General features: G+C 43.5%; 1 protein-coding gene across 1 annotated transcript in view; it reads right to left on the bottom strand.

Moving 5' to 3' along the window:
* LOC139262903 (folliculin-interacting protein 1-like) overlaps positions 1-15,238 on the bottom strand; it is a 111,636-nt gene that overhangs the window by 43,384 nt on the left and 53,014 nt on the right. The window contains 3 exon segments of the mRNA XM_070878184.1: positions 1,585-1,659; positions 5,679-5,779; positions 9,424-9,534. Of these exon segments, the coding sequence (XP_070734285.1) occupies positions 1,585-1,659; positions 5,679-5,779; positions 9,424-9,534 (287 nt within the window).

Genomic DNA, 15,238 nt, shown 5'->3' with positions numbered 1-15,238 from the left:
GCCCTATATTTCCCCCTCATGGAACATACCTCAACTGTACCTAAACTACCTCCTATTTATAGGCGATCCATTGTTCAATTACAATTTTGCCTGCCATCTTGGATTCCAGTTTACCCGCGCCAGATCCGTTCTCAACCCGCTGAAATTGACCCTCCTCCAAATAAGTATTTTTACTCTAGATTGCTTCTTGTCCTTTTCCATAGCTAATCTAAACCTTATGATACAATGATGAAGGTAAAGGAGAAGTCAACAATGGTATCTCATCAAAACTCATGCAATATATATTTATATAATAAAGCACTAGACTAGGCTTATCCAAGTAGGAAGAGTGCTTGAATGCTGTCGTTGGAATGAATCATTTTTATCAAATTGTTGACGTTTTTAAAATTAATTCGGAACAAGAAAAACAATAGCAACTATGGTACCAAGTTCCATCTTGCAAAAGTGAAATATAATCCTTTGGAAACAAAATGGTATCACACTGCTTCTAGAGTCAAAGATAACGGGATAAAAATAACTGGCGTATGCTTTCAGATTGGGAACACGACATGGGATTGCAAATAATGGTGAAACAAAGTTATAACTTCAACATAAAATATAAAGCTCCCTACCATAAAAAAGAGAGTACTGTACTGAGCAGCATGGTACCACAACACAACACAAATATACAGTTGGATAGAGCATGGAGGCAAAGGTCATAATGTGCAATCAGCACTCGGTGGAGCCGATGTGCAATGTCTGCTGCTTACAGTTAAGGAGAGTTTTATATGCTTTGCAATAGCTTAACCTGCACCACTGAAAAAATTGTTCACTTTTAGCTTGCAAAGATAATAATTGGATTTTGATGCAAACTGTTGCATTCCAATGACTATGCAAGCATACGCTATATCTAATCAAATCTTCTATTTTCGCAGCACTCCTGCAAGGTCACGTTATTACAGGTGCAAAGGACACCAGCAGTATTTACTTATGTCCAAAGTAAAGCAGATCCAAAAGTGTTTAAGCAGCTAGCAACAGACAAATAATCTCTTGAGAATGATCATCAGAGTGCACCTCTACACCAAAAAGTAGGATGTTGGTTCAATTCCTCACTAAATACCTGATCTCTTCGAATATCACTCTCAGAAGACAGCAAGCAAAGGCAATACACTTTCCCACAGGAGAAGGCGGAGCAACAAAAATGCTGGAGTGTAACGTCTGAAATATTACAGTTCACAGCAATGTTGGAGGCCTTAGAGCAGATTGCCCATATTCAGTTTTTCTTTTTAAAGCTCATTTCTTCCTTGGGTAAAGAAGCAAATGCTAGAGCATAGGCAGATCAGTCAGTATCTGAAAATGAGACTGGTTAGTGTCGCAAGTGAGATCTTGCATCAAACCCTGACCAAAATATTAACCTGTTTTACTTTCAGATGTGACAGACCTACTGTGCATTTCCACCACTTTGTTTTTATTAGATTTCCAGCATGTATTGTTTTTCTTCTCATTTCAAAAAAATTAACAATTTTATTCTCAAAAGGTCTTGATATAGGATACGTAAAATTTAATGAAAAAAATTGGTTTTTATTTAATAGAAATGTTACCCACGTATTCAGACTTCCAGTGACACTCCCTCCAGTATGAGCTGTGAAAACTTTGCTGAGCATTAGCTGGGGTGGAGACCTGGATAAGAAAAATCAACGAGATTCAAACATCTGGGACATAACCACTGATAATCAAAAACAAATTTTCATTCAGCAAAGGATGACAAATTCCTTTAAATGTAGAAATTCTACCACCATTCACTTCATATCAGATATATAAATGGCAGACTTAGTCTGAATGAAGACTTCTGAATACATGTGACTTTTTATTCCCTTGGACCACTGGATTTGAGAGTAGAGGCTACTGCCCATACAAAACCTTCAACAGGTTTGATTTTACACTAAGTTGACGTGCTTGGGCCCGACTTTGCGTGGGGGGGGGGGGGGGTGAGCAACAGGCCAGCGCAGAAAGCACTGCTGGCACCTGCGCGCATGCTCAGAGGGCTGCGCGCATGCTCCTGCACTCCCAGCGTGTTCTGGGGGCTGTGAGAAGGATCCAATGCTCGCAGCCCCTATCCCTGGGCAAAAAGGGACTCCCGATCTCGGCGCACCCGATCCCCGGCTGAGTGGTCTCCTGCAGCGGCCGGCCGGCTCGCCGAGTTCCCGGGCGAGGTAGGACTTTGGTTCTATTTTTTATTTAGTGGCTATGCTTGAGACTTTTGATTTGCGGGGGGGAAGGGAGGAAGAGAAAGAGTGTATTGGGGGAGGGGGGGGGGGGAAGAGAAAGAGAGAAAGTGTATTGGGAGGGAGGGGGAGGGTTTTTTTTTGGGGGGTGGGGGATGGTGTGGAGGAGGAAGGGGAGAGTTTTTGGGGGTGGGGGGGAGAGAAAGTGTGTTTGTATACTAGCATATCTCTCTCTCTCTCTCTCTCTGGCTACCGCCCCCCCTCCCCGCGACATCGCGGCCAGCAGCTTGCATTTCTCCGGTAGGATTTACTTCAATTTTATTAGTATTTTAATTGTTTGAGCTTTTCCTTGCAATGATTGGTGCTTGATTATTGAGGTCCTCTCCACTTCCCTTCTTCCGTCCCTCCCCTATCCCTGCCCTAATGTCCACCAAATTTGCGCTGCTTTTTCTTCACTGCCCGCAAGGTTTTTCAGAGCTGGCCACATACGCTGATCTAAGTCGATTTGGAGTAAATTTTTGCTGGCCAAAGTGGCATAAGTGTCTGGGAATACCTCCTTTTGAAAAAGAAACCTGACTTTAAAAAAAATCACACTTAACTGACTTACTCTGGAGCAAATTTTGGGGGGAAAATGGCATTTAAAAAAAAACTTACACCAGAAAAAAACAACTTACTCCAAAAACATTGATGCAAGTCATGGCCAAAATTGGGCCCCTAGAAATCCTAAAATACTGGACTGCAAGAATACTGAACTGTCACGCATTTACAAGGAAAATAAATTCTACTAAATTATGTCACAATTCTTAACCGTTTTAGGTGGAAACATTTTTAAACTCGAGTAAAGAGAGAGACAGAGGCCCCAAAATTCCTAGGCTGCAGGAAGGGGGAAAAGAGATTCTCCCCCCCACCCCCCGCCCCAAGAGAGGGGACAGCCAGTTACGGTCAAATCTACTGGTTCTTCTGGGTTTCTTCCCAATTTACAGTACCTTTAATTTCTAATGGGAAAATGTTCTACCCATGCTCACATGTCAGGGGGTAAGCTTGGGCTAGCTCCCAGGCTACCATAGGAAGTTCCACCAATAAAAGTCCTCAGTTGAGAACCATAATGCTTGAAGCTATCATTAAGGAAGAAATAGCGGGACATCTAGATAGGAATAGTGCAATCAAGCAGACGCAACATGGATTCATGAAGGGGAAATCACGTTTAACTAATTTATTGGAATTCTTTGAGGATATAATGAGCATGGTGGATAGAGGTGTACCGATGGATGTGGTGTATTTAGATTTCCAAAAGGCATTCGATAAGGTGCCACACAAAAGGTTACTGCAGAAGATAAAGGTACGCGGAGTCAGAGGAAATGTATTAGCATGGATAGAGAATTGGCTGGCTAACAGAAAGCAGAGAGTTGGGATAAATGGGTCCTTTTCGGGTTGGAAATCGGTGGTTAGTGATGTGCCACAGGGATCGGTGGGACCACAACTGTTTACAATATACATAGATGACCTGGAAGAGGGGACAGAGTGTAGTGTAACAAAATTGGCAGATGACACTAAGATTAGTGGGAAAGCGGGTTGTGTAGAGGACACAGAGAGGCTGCAAAGAGATTTGGATAGGTTAAGCGAATGGGCTAAGGTTTGACAGATGGAATACAATGTCGGAAAATGTGAGGTCATCCACCTTGGAAAAAAACACAGTAAAAGGGATTATTATTTGAATGGGGAGAAATTACAACATGCTGCAGTGCAGAGGGATCTGGGGGTCCTTGTGCATGAATCCCAAAAAGTTAGTTTGCAGGTGCAGCAGGTAATCAGGAAGGCAAATGGAACGTTGGCCTTCATTGCGAGAGGGATGGAGTACAAAAGCAGGGAGGTCCTGCTGCAACTGTACAGGGTATTGGTGAGGCCGCACCTGGAGTACTGCGTGCAGTTTTGATCACCTTACTTAAGGAAGGATATGCTAGCTTTGGAGGGGGTACAGAGACGATTCACGAGGCTGATTGCGGAGATGAGGGGGTCACCTTATGATGATAGATTGAGTAGACTAGGTCTTTACTTGTTGGAGTTCAGAAGGATGAGGGGTGATCTTATAGAAACATTTAAAATAATGAAAGGGATAGACAAGATAGAGGTGGAGAGGTTGTTTCCACTGGTCGGGGAGACTAGAACTAGGGGGCACAACCTCAAAATATGGGGGAGCCAATTTAAAACCGAGTTGAGAAGGAATTTCTTCTCCCAGAGGGTTGTGAATCTGTGGAATTCTCTGCCCAAGAAAGTAGTTGAGACTAGCTCATAGAATGTATTCAAATCACAGATAGATAGATTTTTAACCAAAAAGGGAATTAAGGGTTATGGGGAGCGGGCGGGTAAGTGGAGCTGAGTCCACGGCCAGATCAGCCATGATCTTGTTGAATGGCAGAGCAGGCTCAAGGGGCTAGATGGCCTACTCCTGTTCCTAATTCTTATATTCTTATGTATAACAATCTCCCCAAACTTTACTAGGAAAAGATAAATTCATCCCAGAGGATATTCTCTGTGGAATTCTCTTCCCCAGAGAGCTGTGGAGGCTGGGTCATTGAATATATTTAAGGTGGAGATTGAACGATAAGGGAGTGAAGAGTTATGAGGAGCAGGCAGGGAAGTGGAGCTGAGCCCAAGATCAGATCAGCCATGATCTTATTAAATGGCGGAGCAGGCTCAAGGGGCCAAATGTCCTACTCTTGCTCCGACTGCTTATGTTCTTATTAAAGATGCCAGCTTGTTCCATTCAGAGAATATGAGTCTGAAGAGCAAAGTTTCTTATGAGGCCCTTGCCAGGCCTCCTCCTCACTGCCCGAGCGGAATAGCACCACTCCAACAGACAGCTTGTGGCAAGCGCCATTTAAGCATCCTGGCAGGTGCAATGTGATCATCTCAGCTAGGCAAATGGCCCTGTCCTTGCAATTTGGGATGGGATCTGGGCCTTTGTACATGGACAGACAGGGCTTGTACTCTGCTGCACTCAAGCCGGTGGAGCTGTCTACAGGAATTTCGGGCCAGATATTCTCTGCAGTCTTCTCATCCTTAATGGCATGGGGGCAGTTCCATGATATCATGTGAAGCAGGAGTGCTTACCATGGTATCACATGAAGGGTGTGGTGTGGGATGGGGGCTATAAAAAAAAAAATTAAGAGATACATGTACACTAAAAGTATGCTGACTGGCAGCAAATCTGCAGCATAAAGCCGAGTTCAAGGATTGACTGAGGCACACAGGCTGGAATACACACACCATCTTTTGTAGCTTTTTTGAATGAAGAGTCAACATAGTGGACTATACATCCCCTTTATGGAGCCAGTTAATTCATTCTAAACATGGAAACAGCAGTGAACATCTCACAAAAAGTTTAAACTTTGGCTGGGTCAATCTTTTACCTTGTAAATCCAGCCTAAATTTAGTTTTTGTTTTTAACCAAGAGCTAGAACACAAAGTCCTCACCGTATCTGGTGGATTTTTAATGTGGAACCTTTGTAGCTCATTGCCACGGAGCCAAACATCATCTCACCGAGCATGTTGGCATCTGAGGATGGTCGCGAATTCTGGAAAGTCAAATTAATAAAAATGAATACCCTGACATCTATTTAAAGATGCCTTAAAACAGAGACTACTGGCTGTATATATTATATAACATAGGTGCATCATGCAAATCACAATAATGTGACTTTAAGAGTCTTAATTATAATTCAATATGGCTGGGAAACTGGAAAATACATTTAATAGATGGTTTAATTTATAACTCATTTTTTGTTTTTTTCTTACCTTTAAAAAAATAATTATGAAAAACATATTCCGGACAGAGCATGGGGAGAAATCTGCAACAACTGTATCAAGGTTGAGTCACTGTACACTCTGTTCACAATGTGGCAGAAATATCATATATTGGCGGTCTGTTGGCTCATAAATTTCTGTCAAAACTATCACTTCCTCCCAATGGAATCAATATTGTGGCAGTCAAAAGTAAAGTACCACATTAAATGGTGTAGACTGCTATTGAAGAAGAAAAGTGTACCCAGTGCACACTGGGCAGACACAAGTCTCAAATGTGGAGCATCGGGATCAGTTTTATTTGTGGGGACTACAAAAAATAATTCAGTAAATATTGACCCAACTGTCAACAATCTTGGTGCTTAGCCAGACTGTTAAGTACAGGCATTAGCATTTCTGTATCCTATCCAAATTTAATGTTTCCATTTTCTTATGAAACATACTTAAGTAGATGTATTCATACACTTTTGCCTCATGGTACTCTGCAATATTAAGCATTATATTACACTACACACAAAGGACACTATTACCTTGTGCGTTCTCACTGTTCAGAATGTGTAGATATTTAAGTCAGCAAAACAATCTTTGTTATTTACTTTGGCCGAAAGTACCTTCATCTAAGGAATTAGCCGATTCTGATGTGCATTGACCACAACGGGCCTGTATGCGGCAGGTAGGGTACGCATTCGTCGTTGTTCAATTTCCAACCCCTTCTGCCGTGGGAGGGTTAATATCAAGGCCTATGTTTTTATACTAGTACCAGAATATGGAAGGAAAACAGCAGATTTGTCAAAAAATTAGTTAAATTCCCATTGCACGTATGGGATACACTTCAATTTCAGACCAGATGTACAAAAGGGAGGATGAAACCATCTCAACATTTTTAATTTGATTGTGCTGAGGGCATTAGTTATGATGTGCCTCTTTAGGCATGTAATGTTAACATATAGTAGAGCCCTAATAATGTGTCTTAAAACCAAAATAAGGAAAATAACTCCAATGATTTAGTTTATAACTGTATTGCCTAAATTGTGCTGTTCAAAATTTATACTATTTCTGTAATGTTAAATTCAATTGTTTCTGGTTTAATGTGAAGACAAAGATGAAACCAAGCTAGTTGCCATAGTAATTTGAAATGTTAATTAGCTACCTTGAGACATGTCAGCATTGAAATTTCTTATTTATGCAAGTTTCTGTCGCTTTGAAATAGGAAGACAACTTCAGAATGTTAGTGCAGGTTGAACCTCCCCTTATCCGGCACCCTCGGGATCTGGTCTGTGCTGAATAAGGGATTTTGCCAGATGAGGGGAGGTCAGTGGCCCGAGGTTGCGGAGAGGGGTTGGGGGGGGAAAGGAGGTCGTCGGCGCCCCAGGCAGGCCCTCGGCGGGCAGAGTGCTGGCACGGCCCTAGCAGGCCTCAAAGTCGGGGCGGAGGTCGGCCGCGTTCTGCACATGCGCCCCTGGAATAATGCCGGACAAGGGAGTCCCGGATAAGGGGAGGTCCAACCTGTACGTTAAAATGACCAGACATTGACAGGTGCCCCAGGTTATCAGCAAGGATTATTCTTATTGTTTACTGGCTAGCCATCAGCATTGAATGAGAGATAAGGGAGCCGAAATTGCCCTCCGAGAAATTGGGGAGGGCACTCTGAATTATCCAGAAATTTAGCGCCGGCGAGAAGAGTCGGGAAATTCGGCTGTTAGTTCAAGAAACCGCCTCCCAGCGCTTTTGAGCGCTGTAGGAGGCAGTATCCATCACCGCCTCGCTAACGACGTCAGCATGACATGTCGCAACGTTCCTCCCCTTCACTTAAGAGGCCTCCGTGGAACACACTGGGCCATCAGGAAGGGGTTCGGCCAGGCCAGCGGCCCAGCATCCAAGAGTGCCGGGCTGCCTGTCAGGAGTCTGCCGACAATTAAAACAAAATGGCAGCTGCAGGGGTAGGCCTTCCTCTTTAAGGGCAGCTGCATCGCCCAGCCACTGGCAGCTTCCCGCCTCACGAAGCTGTCGGGGGCACCCACTGGCTGTGCCCGCGCAACCGATAAGGGGTTGGAGCACCGGGCGCGGCAGAATCCCGTTCCCTCCGCCCCTGGCCCGTGGGCAAGTGTACTTGAGTCGCCCCCTCCATCTGCCCCCGGTCGGCAAGGCCTTACCGCCTTGTTACTGCTTCTCAGAGGTGCTAACGGGCTTTTTTCTGAAGGGTAATTTCCCCCCCATGTTGCTTTCCTGTAGTCCTAAGGGTAGCCCTATCTGGAGCCCATTGATCAACTGAAATCATTTACCAATACTATACTCTGGTGTCATACAGCTTAAAATACTATCTCTCCAGACATAAACTTGATGGGCAAAAGCAGATATCGTATTGAGGTATTTTTCACAGTTCAAGTCGACACAAGAAAAAAGCTTCACATGTCCACCAGGATGATTAGCTGCATCCCTGGACACCGTGGACCACTTCCCATAACTTGGGAGCCTCCTATCAACAAGAGCAAGTTTCGACAACAAGATCCAACACCGCCTCCAGTGCGCCAGTGCAGTCTTCGGCCGCTTGAGGAAAAGTGTATTTGAAGACCAGGTCCTCAAAACTGCCACCAAGCTCATGGTCTGCAGGGCTGTAGTAATACCTGCCCTCCTGTATGGCTCAGGACTTGGACCATGTACATTAGACAACTCAAGTCGCTGGGAAATATCACCAACAATGTCTCCGCAAGATCCTACAAATCCCGAGAGGACAGGTGCACCAATATCAGCGTCCTCGTCCAGGCCAACATCCCCAGCATTGAAGCACTGACCACACTTGATCAGCTCCGCTGGACAGGCCACATAGTTCGCATGCCAGACACGAGACTCCCAAAGCAAGCATTCTACTCGGAGCTCCTTCATGGCAAACGAGCCAAAGGTGGGCAGCGGAAATGTTACAAGGACACCCTCAAAGTCTCCCTGATAAAGTGCGACATCCCCACTGACACCTGGGAGTCCCTGGCCCAAGACCGCCCCAAGTGAAGGAAGTGCATCTGGGAGGGCGCTGAGCACCTCGAATCTCAATGCTGAGAGCATGCAGAAATCAAGTGCAGACAGCGGAAAGAGCGTGCGACAAACCAGTCCCACTCACCCCTTCCCTCAACGACTGTCCCATCTGTGACAGAGTCTGTGGCTCTCGTATTGGACTGTTCAGCCACCAAAGAACTCACTTCAGGAGTGGAAGCAAGTCTTCCTCGATTCCGAGGGACTGCCTATGATGATGATGATAGCTGCAATCTCAGTGACATGACCATTATATTATCATCACCGTTGTCATCTCAATAGCAATATTTCCCTCATTATGAAAACATTTTCAGCCATCCTCCAAAAGATAGTTTATGAAGTTATTTCTACCCAATGGAATACAAGGGTTAAAATTCACATATACAGGCCTTACCTGGCATTTAGAGGTCTGATCTTTATTAGAAGCAGATGAAGAGGAGCTGTCTGAAGAGCTGGTGCATGTACTGCATTTTGAATGACAGTATTTCTCAAGAATCTTTACTTTCTGTAAGTCGGAAAGTTTTAATAATTAACAATGTTCTGCTAAATCATTTAAAAACAGCGAATGGGAGGAAGGGAAGAAAAAAAAAATCAAGCTAAATACTAGAGGGCATAGATTTAAGGTGATTGACAACAGAACCAGACGCAACAGGAGGCAAAACTTTTTCTATGCACAACTTGGAGAAAAAAATTGGAGATATGGGGAAAGAGCGGGGCAGAGGGACGAATTGGTTTGCGCTTTGAAATAACCGGCGCAGACTCAATGACCAGCTTCTGTGCTGTACTATTCTATGATTCTATGAACAACTATTGGGCCAGGATTTGCGATCGGTATGACATAGGAACAGGAGTAGGCCATTCAGCCCCTCGAGCCCTCTCCACCATTCAATGAGATCATGGCTGATCTGCGGCCTAACTCCATATATCTGCCTTTGACCCATATCTCTTAATACCTTTCGTTAACAGAAAGCTATAAATCTCCTATTTAAAATTAACTGATCTAGTATCAGTTGCCTTTTGTGGAAGAGAGTTTCAAACTTCCTAATTTCATTCTAGAAAGGTTTGGCTCTAATTTTTAGACTATACCTCCTAATCCTGGAATCCCTAAGCGGTGGAAATAGTTTCCGTCTATCTACCCTATCTTCCCTTAATATCTTGAAAATTTCGATCAGACCACTTCTTACCCATCTAAATTCCAGGGAATACAACCCTAATTTGTGTAATCTCTCCTTATAACAACCCTTGCACCCAGAGTACACTGTCATACCACCTTTGAAATGGACAGCAAATTCAGGATTCCCACATTCGCCTGCACATGTGTCAAACCCAAACTTGCGATCTATCAATTTCCAACTTGACAGATGATCCACACCGAAATTGAAATCCTCATTGCTGACGCTCAGTTGGGTTAATTGCCCATCAACTGCCCAGCAATTGCATATGAAACTTTTACAGCTATTGCAAACTAGTGCAGGGTTTGTTTGCACAGCATAAGGGGATACCCGTCAATAGAAAAATCTTCATCTGATGCTTTTTTGTTTATATATTACTGTATTGGAATTTAAAAACAGTAACAACATATGTTGAGATGCAGATAAAAATGAAAATCATCATTGTGTTGTTAAGAGTACAATTCTGTCACCATTGTAAACAAGAGGAGCTGTCGGTGTCTTGAGCTGAAAGCAATGATCCCTAAAAAGCACTTAATTTTGGTTGAGCTGAATAACTGCGCCAATCACAACATTTAATATTCTTGAAATATAGTCCCAGTAGAACAGCAATTAATATTGGTACTGGTACCAGCATCTGAAATACTCTGACAGATCTATAGTCATGCTCTTTTCCGATTCATTTGCTGTATTAGTTGCTTTTCTTTCCAACTAGATGACATCCAGGAATGTATAAAGTTGTAGAACCAGAGTGTCTCATTTGGGACAGCAACCAGAGAAAATGTGGAATATTAGCACAAATATTAATTGACAGGCATATACACAGAATCATCTCATAACTTATAGTGGATGGTGTTATTTTGTCTCCAATGTGTGCTTCTTTAAAATAATTGGGAATGTAGCAGGTCCTGGGGATTTATCAGTCTTCAGTGCCATTATTTTTTCTAATACTGTTTTCTTTATTGAGTTCCAGTCCTTGATCCATTACTGGTTTCCCTAGAATGTCAAGTATATTATTCTCTTCCTCTACTGTGAAGACTGACAAAATAATTATTCAACAAATTTGCAATTTCCTTATTTTCGTTTGCAAAATTACCCACATCTGTTTTTTTAAAAAAGGGGCCACATTACCCTTGCCGACCCTTTTTCTTGTAATATGAGGGATATAAAGATTTACAATTAGAAGTTTCTTTTCGTATTCCTTTGTACAGGTCTTACTATCTTTTTTTGTCTTCCTTTGCTGCGTTTCCCTGCATTGCAGCAGTGACCACAATTCAAAAGTACTTCATTGGCTGTGACGTGCTTTGGAGCGTCCCAAGATCATGAAAGGCTTTACATGAATGCAGGTTCATTCTTTCTTTCTTATTTCTGGCCATCGCACTGTGAGCACTACTTCACCCCTAACCAATAAGAAGCCAATCACTCACCCGACCCCCCAACCCCACTGACAACCAACTTGTGCTTCTTTCATTCCTTTACCCAGAAGCCAAGTGGATGCAAGTCATTCTCGATACGAGGGAATGCCTGTGATGATAACCAGAAGCAGTTCAGCACCACCCTCCACTCGAACACAAAAAACTAACCGAATGTAACAATGCCCTTGCCCGCCCTCTTCTAAAATGAAAATCACTCTCTTTCCCCACCCCACTAAGATGATGGAATTGGGCCCAGGCAATTGCAACTGGCCGCCCCCTCACAACCATAGAGGGGAATTGGTCCTGTCCCAGTGCCAACCAATCCTGCCCGATCCACCCGTGCCTCTCCATCTTCCCCCCCACCAAAGGTAAAGAAGTGAGCTCTGTCCCAGTGCTACACATATCTTCATTGTCCCCAAACTCCTTCGCTCCTACTCCCCTTTTTCCATCTCTCCCTTTGTTTCTGACCCTTCCCCCCACTGCTGTCCAGTTATCCGACCGCCTTCTAACTGGTTTGACCTGAACAATAAATTTAGTCTCAACTCCCCATGTGCAAATACCATGGAAGATTCACGAGTACCATTTCAATTTCAAAATTTAGTGGAGGTCTTTCGATCGAGAAATGCTATCCCTTATTTTTAATTCCTACATCCACAGTAGTAATTATACACCACACCTTAAATTACGTTCCTTAATAAGAAAGGTGGGCAACTTAAGGTTACAAACAAATTATCCAAGGGTGTACTGGCACAGTGCCAAAAGGGAGCGTGCAGCTAGTTTGCTCTCCTCTTTCTTAGCCTACTTCACCTGCTGAATGGCATTTCCCCTTCAACCTCCAAGCACCTACTCCTTCTCACTCTCCCAAAGAAGAATGTAAACCTCTTTTAAGACTGGAATCAAGTCTTAGTCAAAAGGACAATGTTTTAAAGATACTCAACAACCCATTTAAGATGTTTACCATTAACAAAATAGCATTTTACTGTACTCAGGCAAACTCCTGCATGCATTGAAACCATATGTACATAATATTTTTCAAAGACATGCAACTGTATCCATATATTTGCTTTAAGTTCCAGTTCATTTTCATAACCTCACTTATGAACACAATTAGTGCAGTTGAACAATAATCATATGACTTCCTTCAGAACTCGTGAGTTAGAAAGGCACTTAGAACGGAAAGAAATCTCTCTTGCAACGTATGATCATGTGATGAAACCACATACAAGAGAGGAAAAAAGACTGATGCGTTAAATGCTTCCAGTGCATACAAACAAGTTTGTGACACGACCAAATTATTGACCTTTTGCATTTTTCCCACATCAACATTTCCCCCAAAATTCTATTTGACTCCTTTTCTTAGCAAACAGATGGATAGTGGATCAACACACAGAAGCAGATTGTTTTCCATTCAACAAATCACAAGTAAAATTAAGCAATTACACTTAACGCAGTGAATCTAGTGAGAAATTTCAACTATAAACTTTAATTGAGCCTATACAGCATTAGATCACAAGCTTCCAGCTATATCTGAAATGTGTGTGAATATATACCTTCCATGTCCTTAGGGTGTCTCAAAGCACTTCACAGCTAATTACTCTGATTTTGTAGACCCCGACAGGAGACAGGACCATAAACTTTAACCTGCCCGCATTAGTGGGAGCATTGTTGAGGGGTTTTCCAACCATGTTTTCTGCTGCTTGTTTGTACCATCCTGGTATGTCTCCAACAGGTGCACACCAAAATGGCTCACGATTCTGGTCACTGGATATTTGGGGTGGCGGAAAGGAGGGGAAGAACTGTCTGCAAGAGGTCCCAATTCTGGATTATCTTCCCAAGTTGATATCATGTCATAACATTTTATAGAATATGTTTATTCCCAGTTTATACTCTAACTTCGATGCAAAAGGCTTATCCCACAAAGGACATATTTGCCTGAGCCACTGGTTTTCTCCACAACTATGATCAATTCTCCTCCAAGACTGACCAGAAGCACAAATCAACAGCTGATAAACACAGCAATTTTTGGGAAATGTTTTCCACTCCCTATGCTCAATGGAATATCTCAATTCCACATAACTACCAATGAAAATCATACAACTGTGGGGGAGGGTTGAGTGAGAGCCATCGCTGGGATCTGGAGCATACAACTTTTCAATTAGGAGACAAAAGGCAAGTTATTGTCCCAAGTCTGGTTTCTGTAGCCTGCAAGACTTCAGACCCAACAAAAAAAATGCAGGAGTTTCGTATCATTTCTAGCTTACGTAGGGTAGAACATGGGAGGCCAGCCAGGAATGCATTGGAATAGTCAAGTCTAGAGGTAACAAAGGCATCAGGGCTTCAGCAGCGAATGAGCTGAAGCAAGGGCAGAGACGGGCGATTTTACGGAGGTGTAAATAGGCAGTCTTAGTTATACTGCGGATATGTGGTTGAAAGCTCATTTCAGGGTCAAATATGACAACACGGTTACAAACAGTCAGGTTCAGCCTCAGACAGGAGCTAGGGAGAGGGATGTCTCAGGAACGGAGTTTGTGGCAGATGCCAAAAACAATGGCTTCGGTCTTCCCAATATTCAATTGGAGAAAATTTCTACTCATCCAGAACTGGATGTCGGACAAGCAGTCTGACAATTTAGAGACTGTGGAGAGGTCGAGAGAAGTGGTAGTGAGATAGAGTCAGGTGTCATCAGCGTCCATGTGGAAACTAACACTGTGTTTCCGAATGATGTCGCTAAGGGGAAACATGTAGATGAGAAATAGGAGCGGGCCAAGGATCCTTGGGAGACACCAGAGGTAATGATGCGGGAGCGGGAAGAGAAGCAGTTGCAGGTGATTCTCCGGCTACGAATAGATAAGAATGGAACCAGGCAAGTGCAGTCCCACCCAGCTGGTCGACAGTGGAGAGGCACTGGAGAAGGATAGAGTGGTTAACTGTGTCAAAGGCTGCAGCCAAGTCAAGAAGGACGAGGAGGGATAGTTTGCCTTTGTCACAATCACAAAGGATGTGGCAGGCACGGAAACCGGATTGGAGGGATTCAAACATGGAATTGCGGGAAATACGGATTTGGGAGGCGACAACACGTTCAAGGACTTGAGAGGAAAGGGAGGTTGGGGCAGTAGTTTGCAAGGATGAAGGAATAATGGGTTGTTTTTTTTTGAGGAGAGGGGTGATGACAGCAGGTTTGAGGGAGAGGGAGACAGTACCCGAAGAGAGCCAACTGTTAACAATGTCAGCTAACATGGGAGCCAGAAAAGGAAGTTGGGTGGTCAGCAGTTTGATGTGAATAGGGTCAAGGAAGCAGGAAGTGGGTCTCATGGAAAGGTCATGAGGGGAGATCGTAGAGAAACTGGAGAAAGATGTGAGATCCAGGCTAGGGCAGGGGGCTTCCTTAGAGGAAGTTTGGCCCAAGGAAGGAAGGAAGGGAGAGGCGGCCGAACGGATGCTCTCAATCTTAGAGACAAAAGTCCATGAGCTCCTCACACTTGTTGTCAGAGGTGAGGATAGAGACTGGGGAGACGGGTTTAAAAGGACAGTTAGCAGTGGAGAATAGAAGCTGAGGTTTATCTTTACTTTCCAAAATGATTCTGGAATAGTGAGCGATTTTGGCAGATGAGCAGGACCCAATAGT

This window comes from Pristiophorus japonicus, chromosome 4 (assembly GCF_044704955.1).
Source record: "Pristiophorus japonicus isolate sPriJap1 chromosome 4, sPriJap1.hap1, whole genome shotgun sequence".
NCBI lineage: Eukaryota > Metazoa > Chordata > Chondrichthyes > Pristiophoridae > Pristiophorus > Pristiophorus japonicus.
The sequence above is the reverse complement of the archived record's forward strand: the minus strand, read 5'-3'. Positions and strand labels throughout refer to the sequence as shown.